At 53.5% G+C, this 14,415-nt stretch overlaps 1 protein-coding gene and 1 long non-coding RNA gene across 2 annotated transcripts; both read left to right on the forward strand.

Moving 5' to 3' along the window:
* The first annotated feature begins 97 nt into the window (after nucleotides 1-97).
* Nucleotides 98-14,075, forward strand: FAF2 (Fas associated factor family member 2). The gene is made up of 11 exons (XM_084536056.1): nucleotides 98-509; nucleotides 6,126-6,194; nucleotides 6,637-6,771; nucleotides 7,509-7,585; nucleotides 8,351-8,489; nucleotides 9,805-9,890; nucleotides 9,970-10,061; nucleotides 11,500-11,677; nucleotides 12,310-12,481; nucleotides 12,677-12,820; nucleotides 13,287-14,075. The coding sequence occupies exons 1-11, from the start codon at nucleotides 246-248 to the stop codon at nucleotides 13,467-13,469; spliced, it is 1,539 nt and encodes a 512-aa protein (XP_084392182.1). The 5' UTR covers nucleotides 98-245; the 3' UTR covers nucleotides 13,470-14,075.
* Nucleotides 520-2,347, forward strand: LOC311444726. Its single transcript, XR_014698018.1, has 3 exons — nucleotides 520-1,183; nucleotides 1,340-1,627; nucleotides 2,179-2,347. It is a non-coding gene; the product is annotated as an uncharacterized lncRNA (long non-coding RNA).
* Nucleotides 14,076-14,415: the final 340 nt, after the last annotated feature.

Here is a 14,415-nt window from a genome sequence, read left to right on the forward strand (position 1 = left end):
CCGGCGGCTCGGGGCGGTTCTGTGCCCCCTTCAGGCGTGAGGCGGCGCCGGGAAGGAAGCCCTGGGCCTGAGGGCCGCTGGCGGCCGCCATCTTGGGTGTGGCCCCCGCCGCCGCCGCCATCTTGGGGGCCGCCCGCAGCCCGCCCCGCCCTGCGGGAGCCGCCGGCCGACTCCGGAAAGGGCCGAGCGGCTTTCGGAACTCTTCGGGAGCCAATCAGGAAGGGCCGAGCCGGCGAAGGCGGCGGATGAGCTTCGGGTTTTTCCGGAGAGCTCCGGGAGCTCTTCGGCTATTTCCGGCGAGCGCTCGTGTATTTCCGACGGCCGACGAAGGAGCGATTCGGCTGCCGAGCCGCGGAGGGAGGAGGGGGGGGAGAGAGAGAGGCAGGCAGCGCCGCCGACGTCATTTCCGGCGGGTGACGGAGCGACGGGTCAGAGGCGGCAGCAAAATGGCGGCGCCTGAGGAGCGGGAGCTGACGGCGGAGCAGACCGAGAAGCTGCTGCAGTTCCAGGTGCGCCGAGCCGGGCACACCGCGGCCGTGCCGACACCACCGGGCCCTATCGGGCCCCAACCGGGCCGGGGGCGGCGGGCGGTCCCTGCCCGCAGCGGGTGCGGGGGCGCCGGGCCTGGCCCGAGCCGGGGCCGCTCGGTGCTGGCGGCCGTGAGGCGGCCCCCGGGGCCTGGCGGGGCTGCCCCGGGCGCTGCGGGCCCCTCGGGGCCTGCTGAGCGGCCGGCGCTGGGCTCGGTGCCCGTTATCCGGGGAGGCTGCTCCGTAACCCCCTGCCGGCTCCGCGGCCCGCCCCGGCCATTTTGGGGAGGGAGGCCGGGGCCGGCCTGTGCTGCGGCCCGCCGGTCGGTGCGGGCCCTGCCCGGGGTGTGCGGGGTTCTCCGGGGCTCCTCAGGGGCCTGCGGCTTCCCAGGAATTGGCGCTGCCCCGCTGGGTGCGGTGCTGCCGGCTGGGGGAGGCCCCCGGGGCTGGAAGGCTCCGATCTCTGCACAATGTGGGCTGTCTCCCGTGGCCTTTGGCTTGCCGGGGTCTCGGGGCTGTGCAGCGCTTGAACGGGTAAAAGGAAACTAACCCCACACGTGCGTACTGGGGAGGGGACTGCCACAGAGCTGGAGCACTCAGGTGTGCTCTGTGGAGAAGTAATTCAGCTGTTGCTGGCCAATTAAAATTATCTGCAGGTGAGTTGGCTTTGTCTCTAAATTGTGAGGTGTGGTGTTACCCAGGCTGCAGCTTTCTTCCCTAAATGCACTATCTTTCCCCAGTGCTCTGCCTGGCTTCACATTGATCTCAAAGGATGTGTTTTGGATATTTTTTTTGGTGCCATGTACCTCTAGTTTGTAGTGTTTAAAGGGTCTTCAGAGGTATCTAGCCCTGCCTCCCGTGGCAGAGCGAGGTGCAGCTGCTCCTCATTGCTTTGTCTTGGAGCCAGGGGATGGAGCAGCCCCTGAAGTCATCAGCGGTGGCGTTTCTCCATAGCCTTGGTGTTGGGAGATCCCATCAGCTCTTAAAGAGATCCCCTCTAAACCTTTACTGTAAATTAAGCTCCTTGGGTGATCTTAATTCTCAGACAGATGAGGTGCAGCAGCTTTAACGATTGCTTTCCCAGCATCGCTGCTTCCCTGGTAAGTGGATGAGGTTTAAGCCGTTGCCTTGCCCTGTGTATGTGCACAAACTGCCCTGCAGCTCTTGCTGCAAGCTGTCACAGCCCTTATTAACCCACAGGATCCGGACAGATCGGGCCAGCTGCACTCCTCAGTTTCCCTGTTGCTATTTTCAAAGCCCTGTGGGCAGCTGTGAACCTAAAGAATCCCGCGTGTTTCCTCCTGCTACCTGCTACTGTGCCGGCTGGGGGCTCGGGGGGAGGGAGCCTGTTGTAGCCCAGCTCCTGGTGGGCCCTGCCTCAAAGGGGAGAGCACTTGTGGCTAGGAGATGGCTGCTGCCCAGAGCCTGGAGTGCGAGATGTTGTCCAGAAGGCTTTAACACCAGTTATTCCCTCTCCTAGTGTGTAGAGGCTCAGCTTTCCCCAGGGCTGACCTCACCAGCGCTGCCTTTGTTACCTTCACACCTGGCTGAGAGGGGCTCAGCTGCGCAGTCTGCTCCCTTCTTTAAATGAGGGAGGGTAAATCTGCCCACCTGGAGTCACACAGGCTTTTTTTTTTTTTCTTTCCTTTAGCTGGGTTCCATTAAATAGCAGCTGCTGTTTGGAGAAGATGGCTCTGCCTTGCCAAAACCATTGGTGCATTGGTGCTGCTGCACTTTCTCTTTGTGAAGCGTGATCGTAGCAAGTAACTTGCCCGATATTCTGGGGTGAGGAGCGTCGCACCGCCACGGAAGGCACAGCAGTGCTGTGTGAATAAAGCAGGAGGGGGATTAGGGGAGAAGGGAGTGGGGCAGCAGGTGAGGAAGGCCCCCGGTGTCGCAGCTAAATGGAGAGCATGGAGAAAGCCGCGGGCTGTCAGTCACCCAGCGAGCAGCTGCTGTGCTCAGGGGTGCCTCTGTCCCTCAGTGAGGCTGCTTGGGCTACAAAATGCTGCTCCCAGCGTGAGGCAGCGAGCGCCTGCTGGCCGCTGTCAGCCTGGCTGTGGTGCCTCCAGCCTGGGGATGCTCGCCTGATGTGCCCTGATAGCCCTCCCCCAAATACCGGTGCTGGGGACGCTGTGAGTGGCAGCTGGCTTCCTGCAGATAGGGCCGGGGTAGCTTGGTTGTTTGCCACCCGCTGTGATCGGTTAGAGCTTAAAAAATCCCAGTGTAGGGAGAGAATGGGGGGAAACGGGGAATAAAAGCACCAATGTGCTCTGGCAGGCTTTAAGCCTCCCGTTTGCTGCTGAAGCCTCGGCTAATGTAAGCGAATAGAAGTACCTCAATCTTCATCTGTCAGGGCTCGATGCTCTTTGCATCTAGGGAGGGGAGCTCGATGTGAGCAGCTTGAGCGGGCTGTGTGATGCAGCCCTGCTGGGGGTGGGGACAGCGCAGCGGCTCCTGCGGGCTGCCCTTATCGACCCGTGCCCATTAGCTTGGGCCCGTGGGCTGGGGCACTTGGAACGTGCTAATCTAGAGTAGTGGGCTTGCTGGTGAGGGAAAAGTTAGCGATTGTGATGGGATCTCGAATTTAAATGGGGAAAACAAAGCGCTCAGGGTTGGAAACATTTTGTTCAGGGAGGAGGGGGGGAAACAAGGCGCTCCCCAGACCTGTCCCACTCTGCTGTGCATCAGAGCCCTCGTAAATGCACGTACTGTGACAGGCAGAGAGGAACTATCTCTGAAAAAAGGGGCTTTTTCCTGCTCTGAGTCGGATGTTCTTTACCCCTGGAAGCAGCTCTCTGCAATCTGGCAGCGGGAGGGCCGCTCAGAGCAGCGCAGTCGCAGCCCGGTGGAGCTGTGCCCCGTGCTGTTTCACCATCGGAGCGGCTCTGAGGGAGCGGTTTCGTAAGCGCAGCGCCCAACCTTTGTCCACTTGGGGTACTCCGCTCGCTGAGGGGTGGAATTGTCTCACTGCTACAGGGGAAAGAAGATCTGAGCCTTCTGAGCAGCGTCTCAAAGGTGAGAGGTGCTGAAGCTGCTGGGTGTAGTGATTTGTGTGTATTGGAGCAGCCTTCTGCTTCGTGGGGTGCTTGAGAAGGCAACACTGAACTTGTGGTGCGTGATGGTGTTAGTTCTAGGTGGTGGTGTTGACTGTTGGGCTTGGACCTGCGCTTCTGAGTGCTTGTGTTTTGAGAGCACTAGTTCCATAGGATGAATTTCAGTTTTATGTCCAGGGATCTTTGTGTTACTGTGCCTAAGATTTCAGCTCTCTGAGGGGGCTAATGAGAGGCTAGCAGCAGGCCTGTTGGTTAGGGCCCAGTGCAGATACCTTACCGACACTGAATGCATGCTCATCTCTGTGCCTGAATAGCAGAATGGCCCCAAGATCTGCCAAATGCCCGCTGCCTTTACCCGGGGGTTCTTATTCTTGCCCTGCCGTGCTTCTTTGTGCAGCGTCATCGATCAGGAGTGGTGGGAGCTGCACAGATTCGGTGCTCGTGGAATGCTTCTTGTGAGCTGTGGTTACTGGGTGCTGCTTTCTGACCTGAAGCTGCTGCTGTGCTTTGTGTGACTTAAAAAGGAGGGGCTGTTCCTTTGGGAAATCCTGCTAATGGTGCCTTGTGGGGCTCCTGGCACTTGGAGGCAGGTGTGAAGGAGTTCCTGAATCGCTGAGGTTTTGTGAACGCAGCAGAATTGGTGGGGTGTTAAGGAACAGTGGGCAGAGACTCCCAAGTCTTTAAAATAAACACATTGTGCCTCCATGGTTGAGTCCAAGAGAAGACGCCTGGAATTTACTCAAGGGGTCCCTTTAAAAGGCCTGGTAAGTGTCTTCTGCAGGAGCTTTAAGGTTAAAAGCCGAAGTGAAGCGTGTTTTTAAAGATTTAAACCAAAATCCTGAATAATGAAACTGACTTATAAACAGAAGTGCTCTGGCAGCAACAGCCATGTGCTCGGAGCTTCATTCTGAATGAAACTCGTGTGCAGTGCCCCCTGCCAGGCCTTGCAGGACAGGACGAGTGTTCCCATCAGTACCTGGCACTAGGCACTGTCCCACAGTGCTTCTCGGTGCCTGCATGTACGGCGTTAATCTCGGGAACACTTCGATCAGCCTGGTTCCGTACAGCAGTGCGACTCGCCCAGGAGTTGGGGAGCAGGTAGGGATGTGGGCGGGCTTGGAGGAAATAGCCGAGAAGTGCTCAGAAGCTCAGGCCCTGAGCAGGGCACTTGTACCCGGGGTGACTTGGGTGGAAGCTGCACGTGGAGTGGGGGAGAGGGAGGAATCTGTGCGCCGTCCTCCCCAGGGAGATCCCAGTGCAGTGCGTTTAATGGTCAGCTTGTCAGGGCAGCCTCAGAGGCTTGAAATGAAGCAAGGAATTGGGAGAATGCCGAGCAGAAGTGGGAATGCTAACAATGAGTTGGAGCACAAGGTGTAATGGAAACTGCACGCGAGGCTTTGTGAAGCTCCTGCTTTGTGTTCAGTTGTCACAAGCCGCATCCCGCAGGGAGCAGCACTCCCTGCTCCTTGTTGGGTTCCTGCAAGGCTCACATCTGAAGTCCTGCACAGAACTGTGCGTGGAGCTGGCGCAGCTCTTGTGTGGCTCAGCTCACACAGCCCTCGCTGTCACAGCACGTGGCAGCCCTGCTCCCTGCCCTGGTGTCCCTGTGCCCTTGGTCATGTGCACAGCTGGCCAGGGATGTGGTCATGGGCTAAAGGTGTCAAGACAAATGTACCAGGTGTGAACATGGAGCCTTAGGGACCTGCGGAGTTCTTGTCAAGAATGCCCTTGCTGGAGAAATTGTCATATTTAAATCATATTTAAATGGTGGTGTTATATCGTGAGCACTTCCTGAATTTGTTACGCTGCTCATGAGGGTTAAATGAGCCCTGTCATTGCTGCTTTTGTCTTGTATCCGGGTTAAATAATTGTTTCTGAAAGTGTAATTTTTTTCCAATTGAGTAAATGGGAAGGCAAGAAAATTTTACTCTTTTTAACTTCAAAATAAGAGCAGTTTCCTTCAAATCTGCCTTCTCAAACACCAGCTTGAGAGCCCAGTAGCCTCGAGGTCTACGGGCATGTTTGGGTTATCTTTTCTGTTTGAGGTTCTGTTTGCGTTGGGCAGGACTCATGTTCTGCGGGGTATTGTGTGCCTCTGGAACGTGCTGCCTTATTAGTGCCTGGCTCGTTTTGGTTTTAGTTTCTGTTTGTGTTTGCAGCCAGTGAAGTAATGTGCTTTGTTCTTAAGGGGATGTTCTGAAGTGACGTTTGAGGGCACGTCCTGGCATATCCTTCCAGAGCTGAACTCTGGGTGGTTCTGTGTTAGCTTCCTGAGCAGGCTGAGTGCAGCTGGAGCTCGGGGTGTGCTGCTGACAATGGGCTGGTGGGAAGCGTGCGAAGGCGTGCTTGAGGCCAGCTGCGTGTCCCCAGGTTTGGGCTGGCTCAGGTTGCTCTCTTCTGAAGTGATGGCTCTTCTTTCTAAGAGCTCTGCTTTTTCCTGTGTTGCAATGTCTGTGTTCTTGCCTAGCACAGAATTGTAAAATAAATAAATAAAAATCCTGTGCTACCCTGGCACTCATTTGCTTTTATTCTCCTTCCGTAGGACCTGACTGGCATAGAGTCCATGGACCAATGTCGTCACACGCTGGAGCAGCACAACTGGAACATAGAGGTACTGCTTCAAACCCCTGGTGGTGCTTCCCCAGTGCCTGGGCTAAACTGAGTGGTGCGGGCAGGGTTCCTCCCAGTTAGACCTCATCTGTTAACCCCCGAATTTGCACCGGTAACTTCTTATGAGAGTATCTTGATACTGCTAGAGAGCTGGCTTGGAAATACACAGCAGAGTTCTTACAGCTGCAAACAATCACTTGCCTGGCACTGCACCTTCCTGCAGTGCGATGTGCAGGCTGCCGTGGACGTTTTCCATGCAGAAATGAGCACTGGTGTTTCCAGTTCCTAATGAGCTTTGTAATGCTTATGGAGTGCTCAGAGTCTGGGGATAAGTAATGCCTATTGTTAGGTACCAAAAAAATTAAAAAAAAAATAAAATAAAGTCTAACAAAACTGCTATCCTCAAATGTCTGAAATGTTCTTTGCTCCTTCTTGTGTTAAAGGCAGCTGTGCAGGACCGACTGAACGAGCAGGAGGGTGTCCCAAGTGTCTTTAATCCACCCCCATCTCGGCCGTTGCAGGTCAATACAGCCGACCACAGGATCTACAGCTATGTTGTCTCAAGGCCACAGCCAAGGGCAAGTTATCTTTTGGTGGATTTTGCCTTGCTGCTTTGTTGTTCAGAGTTACCAGTGTGCATGCAGGGAAAGGCGTTGTTTTCTTTGTGTGCTGTTATCTCCTTTCTAAAAAGCTTTTTTTTTTTTTTTTTGTCATCTAAAAATAAAGCGCAGAGCTGTTCCTTCAGCCTCCAGTATTACTGCGGATATTTTCTCCGTGGTGTAATTCGCAGTATGAGACTTTCTCTGTTTCACAGAACATCTTCCTGTGACCTCGTAAAGCTTCTGATTGGTTCAGTGGGAATGGAGGCAGAGTGGTGGCAGTGATGGTCTTTCATTCTTTTTAGATCCCCACCCTCCAAAAAAAAAAAAAAAGTATTAGCTTGAATACTCCAGTGCTGAATTCCTTATGCTCATACTCCACAAACAAATTTGCATGTGCCCTTCTGAGACTTGGTGTTATTAATCCTACAGTTTAAAAAAAAAAAAAAAAAATAGGCGGAGAGAAAAACAATTGCTTTCAGAACTCATCACTGCTGCCAGTCTCCAGAAGTGCCGCGTTGAATTCCAAATGACCCCTGTCAGTCACTTAATTCGATTTGGCTTCTCCAAAGATGTGAAATGTTGCTGAGTTTTTTTGCGATGGGTAGGGCCTCTGCTACTTCCCCGAATGCATGTGTTAATGCTGGTGGACACACTGCTTTAGCAGGCCTGTTCCTGTGCTGGAGACTGTTCTGATTCTTTGTTTGTAATTGCAGGGCCTGCTAGGATGGGGTTACTACTTCATGATGCTTCCATTCCGATTTACCTACTACACATTACTTGATATATTTAGGTAAGTATTTTGTGCTGACTCATGTATTGATTGCATCAAGGCACACAGTAGCTTAGATCTGGCTGTACCTCTGTCACTTGAGTCTCTTTGAGTCTAATGACAGATTTCTCTTCCCATTTGTTTGCTCAACTGGCTTTATCTGTAGCTTTGTAAAGTTCCTACAATGCTTGGCAAGAAATAAATCTTACTGCAGAGAAAACAAGTGCTCTGTGGCTTTGTAAGTGAAATATTTAATTGGAATTTGAACTTCACGTGGCTTTACAATTTGAGTGCCATGCGAAGGGGGGACACAAGGCAGTGACACACTGCGTCCTGTTGGGCTGGGCTCCAAGTTAACCTGTCCCAATCCCTGGACGTTACTTGGCAGAGCTTAAACTGCCGATGCAGCTGCCTTTTTCCCTCTGGTGTCTGTAGCTGCTCCTGCCTTTGCTGCCCCAAAGGGCCAGTTCATCTTGTCTCCTTGTAGAATTGATGGAAAAGGGAATGCTGAAAGGTAGCGACTGTCAAGCAGTCCTGCCATCTGCGTTGGTTTGGCTTCTTCCTCTGCCATATTATTTCTTCCCTGAAAGTCTTTTGACAGGGGTTTTTCTGTTGCAGTATCAGTTTGGAGCAGGTGGCAATTTGGGATGTAATTACAAACGTTCAAGGGTCTCGTCTGTGACGTTTTTCCTTCTTATGAATGCCAGTGACTGTCTGTGGAAAAGAAAATCCTGTTCTTCAGCAAGTCAGGGAGCTGAATTGCAGTTTCCTTTCTTTCCTTCTTAGGTTTGCTCTGCGTTTTATACGCCCCGATCCTCGTAGTCGGGTCACCGACCCGGTGGGTGACATTATTTCCTTTATCCATATGTTTGAGGAAAAATACGGGAGGATACACCCTGTCTTCTACCAGGGAACCTACAGCCAGGTCAGTGTCACGCCGTGGTGCCAGGGTACTGGGGAGATGAAGCGTGGGGATGGTGCTGGCTGGTATCAGGGCCTACGTGGCAAAACCTCTCTTCATCACAGCCCGGTGTTTTTTGTCTCCGAACTCCGTAGCAGGGTATTGGAGAGCTAGTGAGCGAGTGTATTAGAAAACCAGTGTCTGCCAGGCTTGATGACACGCCAAGTCTGCAAAGTTGGAAAGCAAAGCTGCTCTGACTGTTCCTCGACCGTCTGTGTGGCTCTGTAGCCAGCAGCTATTCTTTGTAATCCCGCCTTTGTTTTTGTAAACTGACGTGGTGAGCCAAAGTCTGTCCTTCTGTTCCCCAAATCGGGATGGACTGCCCGGGCTCGTGTATCATAACGCAACTCCCGAACGTGGTGCGAGACCTCAAAATTGAAAGAGGGAGCCACGGAAGAAGGAATGTGAGGTGAGAACTGCACGTGCCAGCTCTGGGCTGCTGGTGCTCTCTGTTGAGACCTCTCCCTGGGCAGCACCTCTGCTGCAGCCTCTCTGAAGCTGGCCGGGAGGAGAGCCTCCTGCCGAGTGTCCCGGCAGGCAGCTGGACCAGCTCTGCTTCCCGAGTGCCAGAGGAGGATGTGGAGCCTGTATCTGCTCCACGCTGCATGGTGATGGAGCGTGCTGCCCCACAGCTCTTCCAGGCCCCTCTGTCTTGCCTAGAATCCAGACTTAGCCTAACCCTTCCATGGTTATTTACTAAAGCTCAGTGCCAGTAAAACAGGGAGCCCATTCTGCACTTGCTGTGTGGTCTTGTTAAATGCTCTGGGGTGGGTGGAATCCAGAGACTGTAGGATACAAAAAGTTTGGTTGTTTTTGTTTTGTTGGGGCCTGCAGCATTACTGAGCTGGCCTTTTTTTTAGTAGCACTTCCATTTGATGTGGTCTGAAGGTTGCATCCTGCACAGGCTGCAGTGGAAAGCTCAGCCTTACCTGCTGCGAGTCCGAGGGACGAAGGCAAGGAGGCTTTGCTGCCAGCTGAGCCTGGTGGGGAGGTCTGGGGGGGTCAGCTCACGTGGGGGGGTACCTGGCTCTGCTCTGAGCTCAGTGCTCTCCACAGCCACAGCCTGAAAGGAGTTGGGCAGAACATGATCCTCTTAAACAAGGCTTGGATCGCAAGGTCCTGAAGACTCATACTCAGTTTGCTGCTTCCTTAAAACCAGTTTGTGGCAGAGTAACGGCCCAGCTGAATGTTGCTGAGCTGTTTCACACAGGTCTTGTGGGTGCTGCCTTCCCTCTGACTAGAGCCCCTGTAACTGTGCCTCCTCTGCTCTTATGCCAAGGCACTGAACGATGCCAAGCGGGAGCTGCGCTTCCTGTTGGTGTACCTGCATGGAGATGACCACCAAGACACAGACGAATTCTGCCGGTAGGTAGGAGAGCTTTCAAATCACGGTCCTCGGGCTGTGCGTGCAGGTTCACTGATGTGATCTCTTGTCCTCCCCTAGCAATACGCTGTGCGTACCTGAGGTGATCACCCTCATAAACACTAGAATGCTCTTCTGGGCGTGCTCAACCAACAAACCGGAGGGATACCGAGGTGAGTGTGTCCCTCCTGGGCTTTACCTTACACCCTTCAGGTTCTGGAACAAGCCAAATGCTCTCTGACAAATTCATGTTTCAAATGTTCTGGTGGTTTCTGTGCAAACAGATGAGGTGGTCACAAGACTGCGTGGGGAAATCATGCTGGTTTGTGTGTGATGTCTCAGAGGGCCTGCTTGGAGCTGGGGAATACCTTCTGCTCCTAACCTCAACTGTTCCACATGTTTCTGGGCAGTCCTGGTTGCGCCTTCTTTGCTGTGGGCATTCAGGCTGCTTTCAGTGGCTTGTTAATGGGAGCTGGTGGGTGTGTGCTGAGGATTAAACAGAGTGCAGAAACAAGGATCTAACTAGCAGGGCTCTTAAAGCTGCTTCACATTCTGCCTGGGGCCAGGAGTGACTTGCGAGGTGCATTCTTTCCCTTTGTGAGACAATCATCTCTACTCCACGCCCAGTCTCTCTGTCTCCTCAAAAGTCCCCAGTGAGGTCTTCTTAGGTACTCTCTTTCCAGGGCTGCTGATACCTGGCACAGCAGCGTGCCTGGTAGGGATTTGCTCCAAATGGAGCCTTTTCCTAAAGTTCTGTTCATGCCTCCTGTGTTTTTTCTGACCTCTCCTGGTTCGTGACAAGAAACTGGGAGTTCTGCTCTTAAATTTGGATCGTTCCTTTCTTCATAGTTCTGCTACCAGCTACCAACACCTTGAGAGAATGGCTTGTTAAGCCAGCATGCTTCTACCTAATGCTGTTTCATTGCTGTAATACTTACAGTTATGGCAGAGATACAGCCTAGAAAAAAGGGGTGGGAGGGATCGGGGCCTCATTTAGTCCATGGGGTGCTCAGGTTCAGTTCGGAAGGCTCTGTCAGTAATGATGGTTCTATGTTGTGTGACGTGCTGGGCATGCTTTGAGGGGGTGGTGGTCAGCTGTAGGCAGGGTTTGCATGCCATTAGTCAGAGATGAAAACCGTGCACTTGAAAGCCCCTGGCCTGCTCCATTCCCTGCCTCAAGACAGAGTCTGCCTCTGGCAGAAATGAGCATTTCAGAAGAAAATTGGATCAGGACGGACCCTTTCCCCATGATAGTACCTCCCAGAGTCTGGCCATCCTTAATAGTAGCAGGTGTTTAACCTGTGTTTCTGCAGTTTAAAGCCAGGGCTTCTTGCCCCATTCTGAATGGACTTTTGCAGCAATTTATTTCCTTCTGCTCGCATTCAAGAACCTTTTTAGGTACTTGAAAGCTTTTTATCCACTCTGTCTGTGCTCCAGGTCACCTCTCCTTGCTCTAACTTAGGTTTCACTTGCCAAAATAGAGGCCTTTTCTGCTGTGGATGAGATGGTGGCTGTGGAAGCTGCTTTTCTAGGCCCTTGGTGATGAAAGTATCCGTGCTGTAACCCTTGTTGATCCTTCTGGAAGGGATGATGGTTGTGCCTCTCTTCCAGTCTCCCAGGCTCTGCGGGAGAACACGTACCCGTTCCTGGCTGTGATCATGCTGAAAGATCGCAGGATGACGGTTGTTGGGCGGCTAGAGGGCCTCATCCAGGCTGATGACCTCATTAATCAACTGATATTCATCATGGATGCCAACCAGACCTACCTGGTGTCTGAACGCCTGGAGAGGTACGGCAGGCTCTGAGCTGCCTGCTGGAGCAAACCTTACACCTGCAGTGTGCTGGGGTTGCAGAAGAGCTGGTGTCTGCAGCCAGCTGCTGGTCCATGGTGCTCCCAGGCTGGCTGTCCTGAGCCTGATGGCATTTGCTGCGTGGCTGCTGGTGCCTTGCTAAGAGGAGCTCCTGCCCCTGACCCCTCTGTAGGGATCTGCAGGCTGTGTCCAAGGTAGCACAGCACCTTCTGGTCTGCCCCTTCTCTGTGGGGGATGCTGTAACATGTTTTGATGCTCCTGGTTTTTAAAATATACAAGGAGCTACCTGATGGAGATAAAGCCACGAAGAGTGTCAGGTGTGGTGCTGAAACCCCAGGCACTGCCTACGGGGTGTCTGTCCACTCTGTCAGGCTGCAGTGGGTGAGAAGTCTTTTTGTTCAGTTCTCTGCCACCCAACCTAGGGAAACAGTTTGTGTGGTAGGGGCTCTAGAGACTCAGCTCACCTTCTGTGAGCGTGTGGTAGTCTGTGCTCTAAATGAGGCATTACCTGCTGCGTGTGCTGTACCTGCACCCTCAGGTGTGCCCTCAGCCTGCCCTGCTTTCACTGAGGGGCCTCCCAGCCCTGACCACTCCCTGCTCACATTTATAGGGAAGAGAGAAACCAAACCCAAGTCCTGAGGCAGCAGCAGGACGAGGCGTATCTGGCATCCTTACGTGCAGACCAGGAAAAGGAGCGCAAGAAGAAGGAGGAACGGGAGAGGAAGAAGAAGAAGGAGGAGGAAGTACAGCAGCAAAAGCTAGCAGAGGAGAGACGGCGGCAGGTGAGAGCAAACTGAGCGCTGGAGAGGCTGCTGTGCTCTCCTGGATGCTCGCGGTGTGTAGGAGCAGTGCCTGTAGTAGGGTTTTCCTGTCGGACTGGAGTTGCTTGTCCTGCTTGGGGCTTACACGGCCTCCAACCGTGCTGCGAGGGCAGCCCGGTGCACGCCCATTGCTCCTGCTCCCTCTTTACGTTGCAGACGCTGCAGGAGGAGAAGGAGCGGAAGTCGGAATGCCTTCCTCCTGAGCCACATCCCGACGACCCAGAGAGCGTTAAGATCATTTTCAAGCTGCCTAACGATTCCAGAGTGGAGCGGCGATTCCACTTCACACAGTCATTGACGGTGAGCTTGGGGCAGAGCTGACGGGCTTCCCAGAGTGGAAGAGGGTTGGGAAACTCTACAAGTGGCTCACCAGAGCTTTGGTAGTGTTGGCCTTTGCCACTTGATGACCTTTGCCTAGAGCTTTAGCAGGCAGAATCCTTCCTGGGTGAGGAGGGGTGTCCTTGGACCTGGTCTCTCCACTTCAGAAGAGAAGGATCACGAGAAAAATAGATGCTCTTCTCCTGAAAAGCTGAGGTTATTGTCACCCCCTGTTAAATAGGGGTATAGGAAAAGCCAGAAGCAGTACTCCCCAGGTGTTCTGTGACAAGTCCAGCTTCGTGCACACTAATAAAATGTCTGTATTGCCCACAAGGCAGTGATGGTGCAAATCTGCTGCTTTAACCCCTCCCCTGTGCAATACCACGGGTGCAGCCTGGCTGTGTCATCGCTCCCCGGGCTGGCAGCTATTCCTCTGCTTCTTCCCCAGGTGATCCACGACTTCCTGTTCTCCCTGAAAGAAAGCCCGGAGAAGTTCCAGATCGAAGCCAACTTCCCTCGCCGCGTCCTGCCCTGCCTCCCGACAGAGGAGTGGCCCAACCCACCCACGCTGCAGGAGGCCGGACTCAGCCACACGGAAGTCCTCTTTGTGCAGGACCTCACGGACGATTGACACTTTTCCAGAAGCCACAGATTGGAAGAGAAATTCATATTATTATTATAATACGATATTTTTTTTAAAAAAGACTGCGTACAAACAAGGGATCAGAGACCACATCGCCTGTGCCAGCTGTGCCGTGGGCGCGCGCTGGCAAGAGGAAGTGTGTGCACGTCCTCACACACCCCTGTACACAGCCATCCCCTACACTCGGAGGGCAGAGAGGGAGGGGAGCGGGTGTCGCCCCTCCGCCCTCCCTGGGGAAGAACAGGAATGGCAGCTCTCGGTAATTATTGCTTTTATTGACAAGAATAATAATAAAACCCCGACAACCTGACATCTCGTGAAGATTTGATCCTCTGCTGCTCCTGCCAGCCAGAAGACCAGGCACCTGAACGTGCTGGGAGTGGGGTGGGGGAAAGGGCTGGACAGAACCTCTTCAGCTTCCCTCTGTGTATAAATACCTTTCTTTTAATATTTCTCTTGCTTTGTAATGACCAAAGGAGAAGGGGGTTGACTCTAGTATTAACTTTTTGATAAAGAGCTGGTTCGATTCTTACCCGTGTGGGATCTTGCCCAGGGTTCTTAGCCTGCATAGTGTAATAAACTCTGCCTCTAGCATGTCTGCGCCCCTGCTTCCTGCTTGTGCCACACACAGCGTGCTGCCCAGCTGGAACTGAGCACTGGGGAGGGGATTCCAGCTGCTGGGGGTCTCTGGCTGCTGCTGGTGGGGGATTTGCTCAACTTCTGGCCTGCTCCGAGGCCAGCTCTTTGTTATTTTGTGACAGCTGAGCTGCTGGAGTAATACACAGTGTGTACAGCAGGGCTGGGATTGCTCAGGGACGACCCTCCTGGAGCGAGGTAGATGGGGGTGAAAGGACACCCAGGATGTGGTGTGGAGGGTGGGTGTAAGTTCCTGATCCCCGAGTTTTCTGTCAGGGGAGCTGGGAAGGGGGAACTG

This window comes from Aythya ferina (assembly GCF_964211825.1).
Source record: "Aythya ferina genome assembly, chromosome: 14".
Taxonomy (NCBI): domain Eukaryota; kingdom Metazoa; phylum Chordata; class Aves; order Anseriformes; family Anatidae; genus Aythya; species Aythya ferina.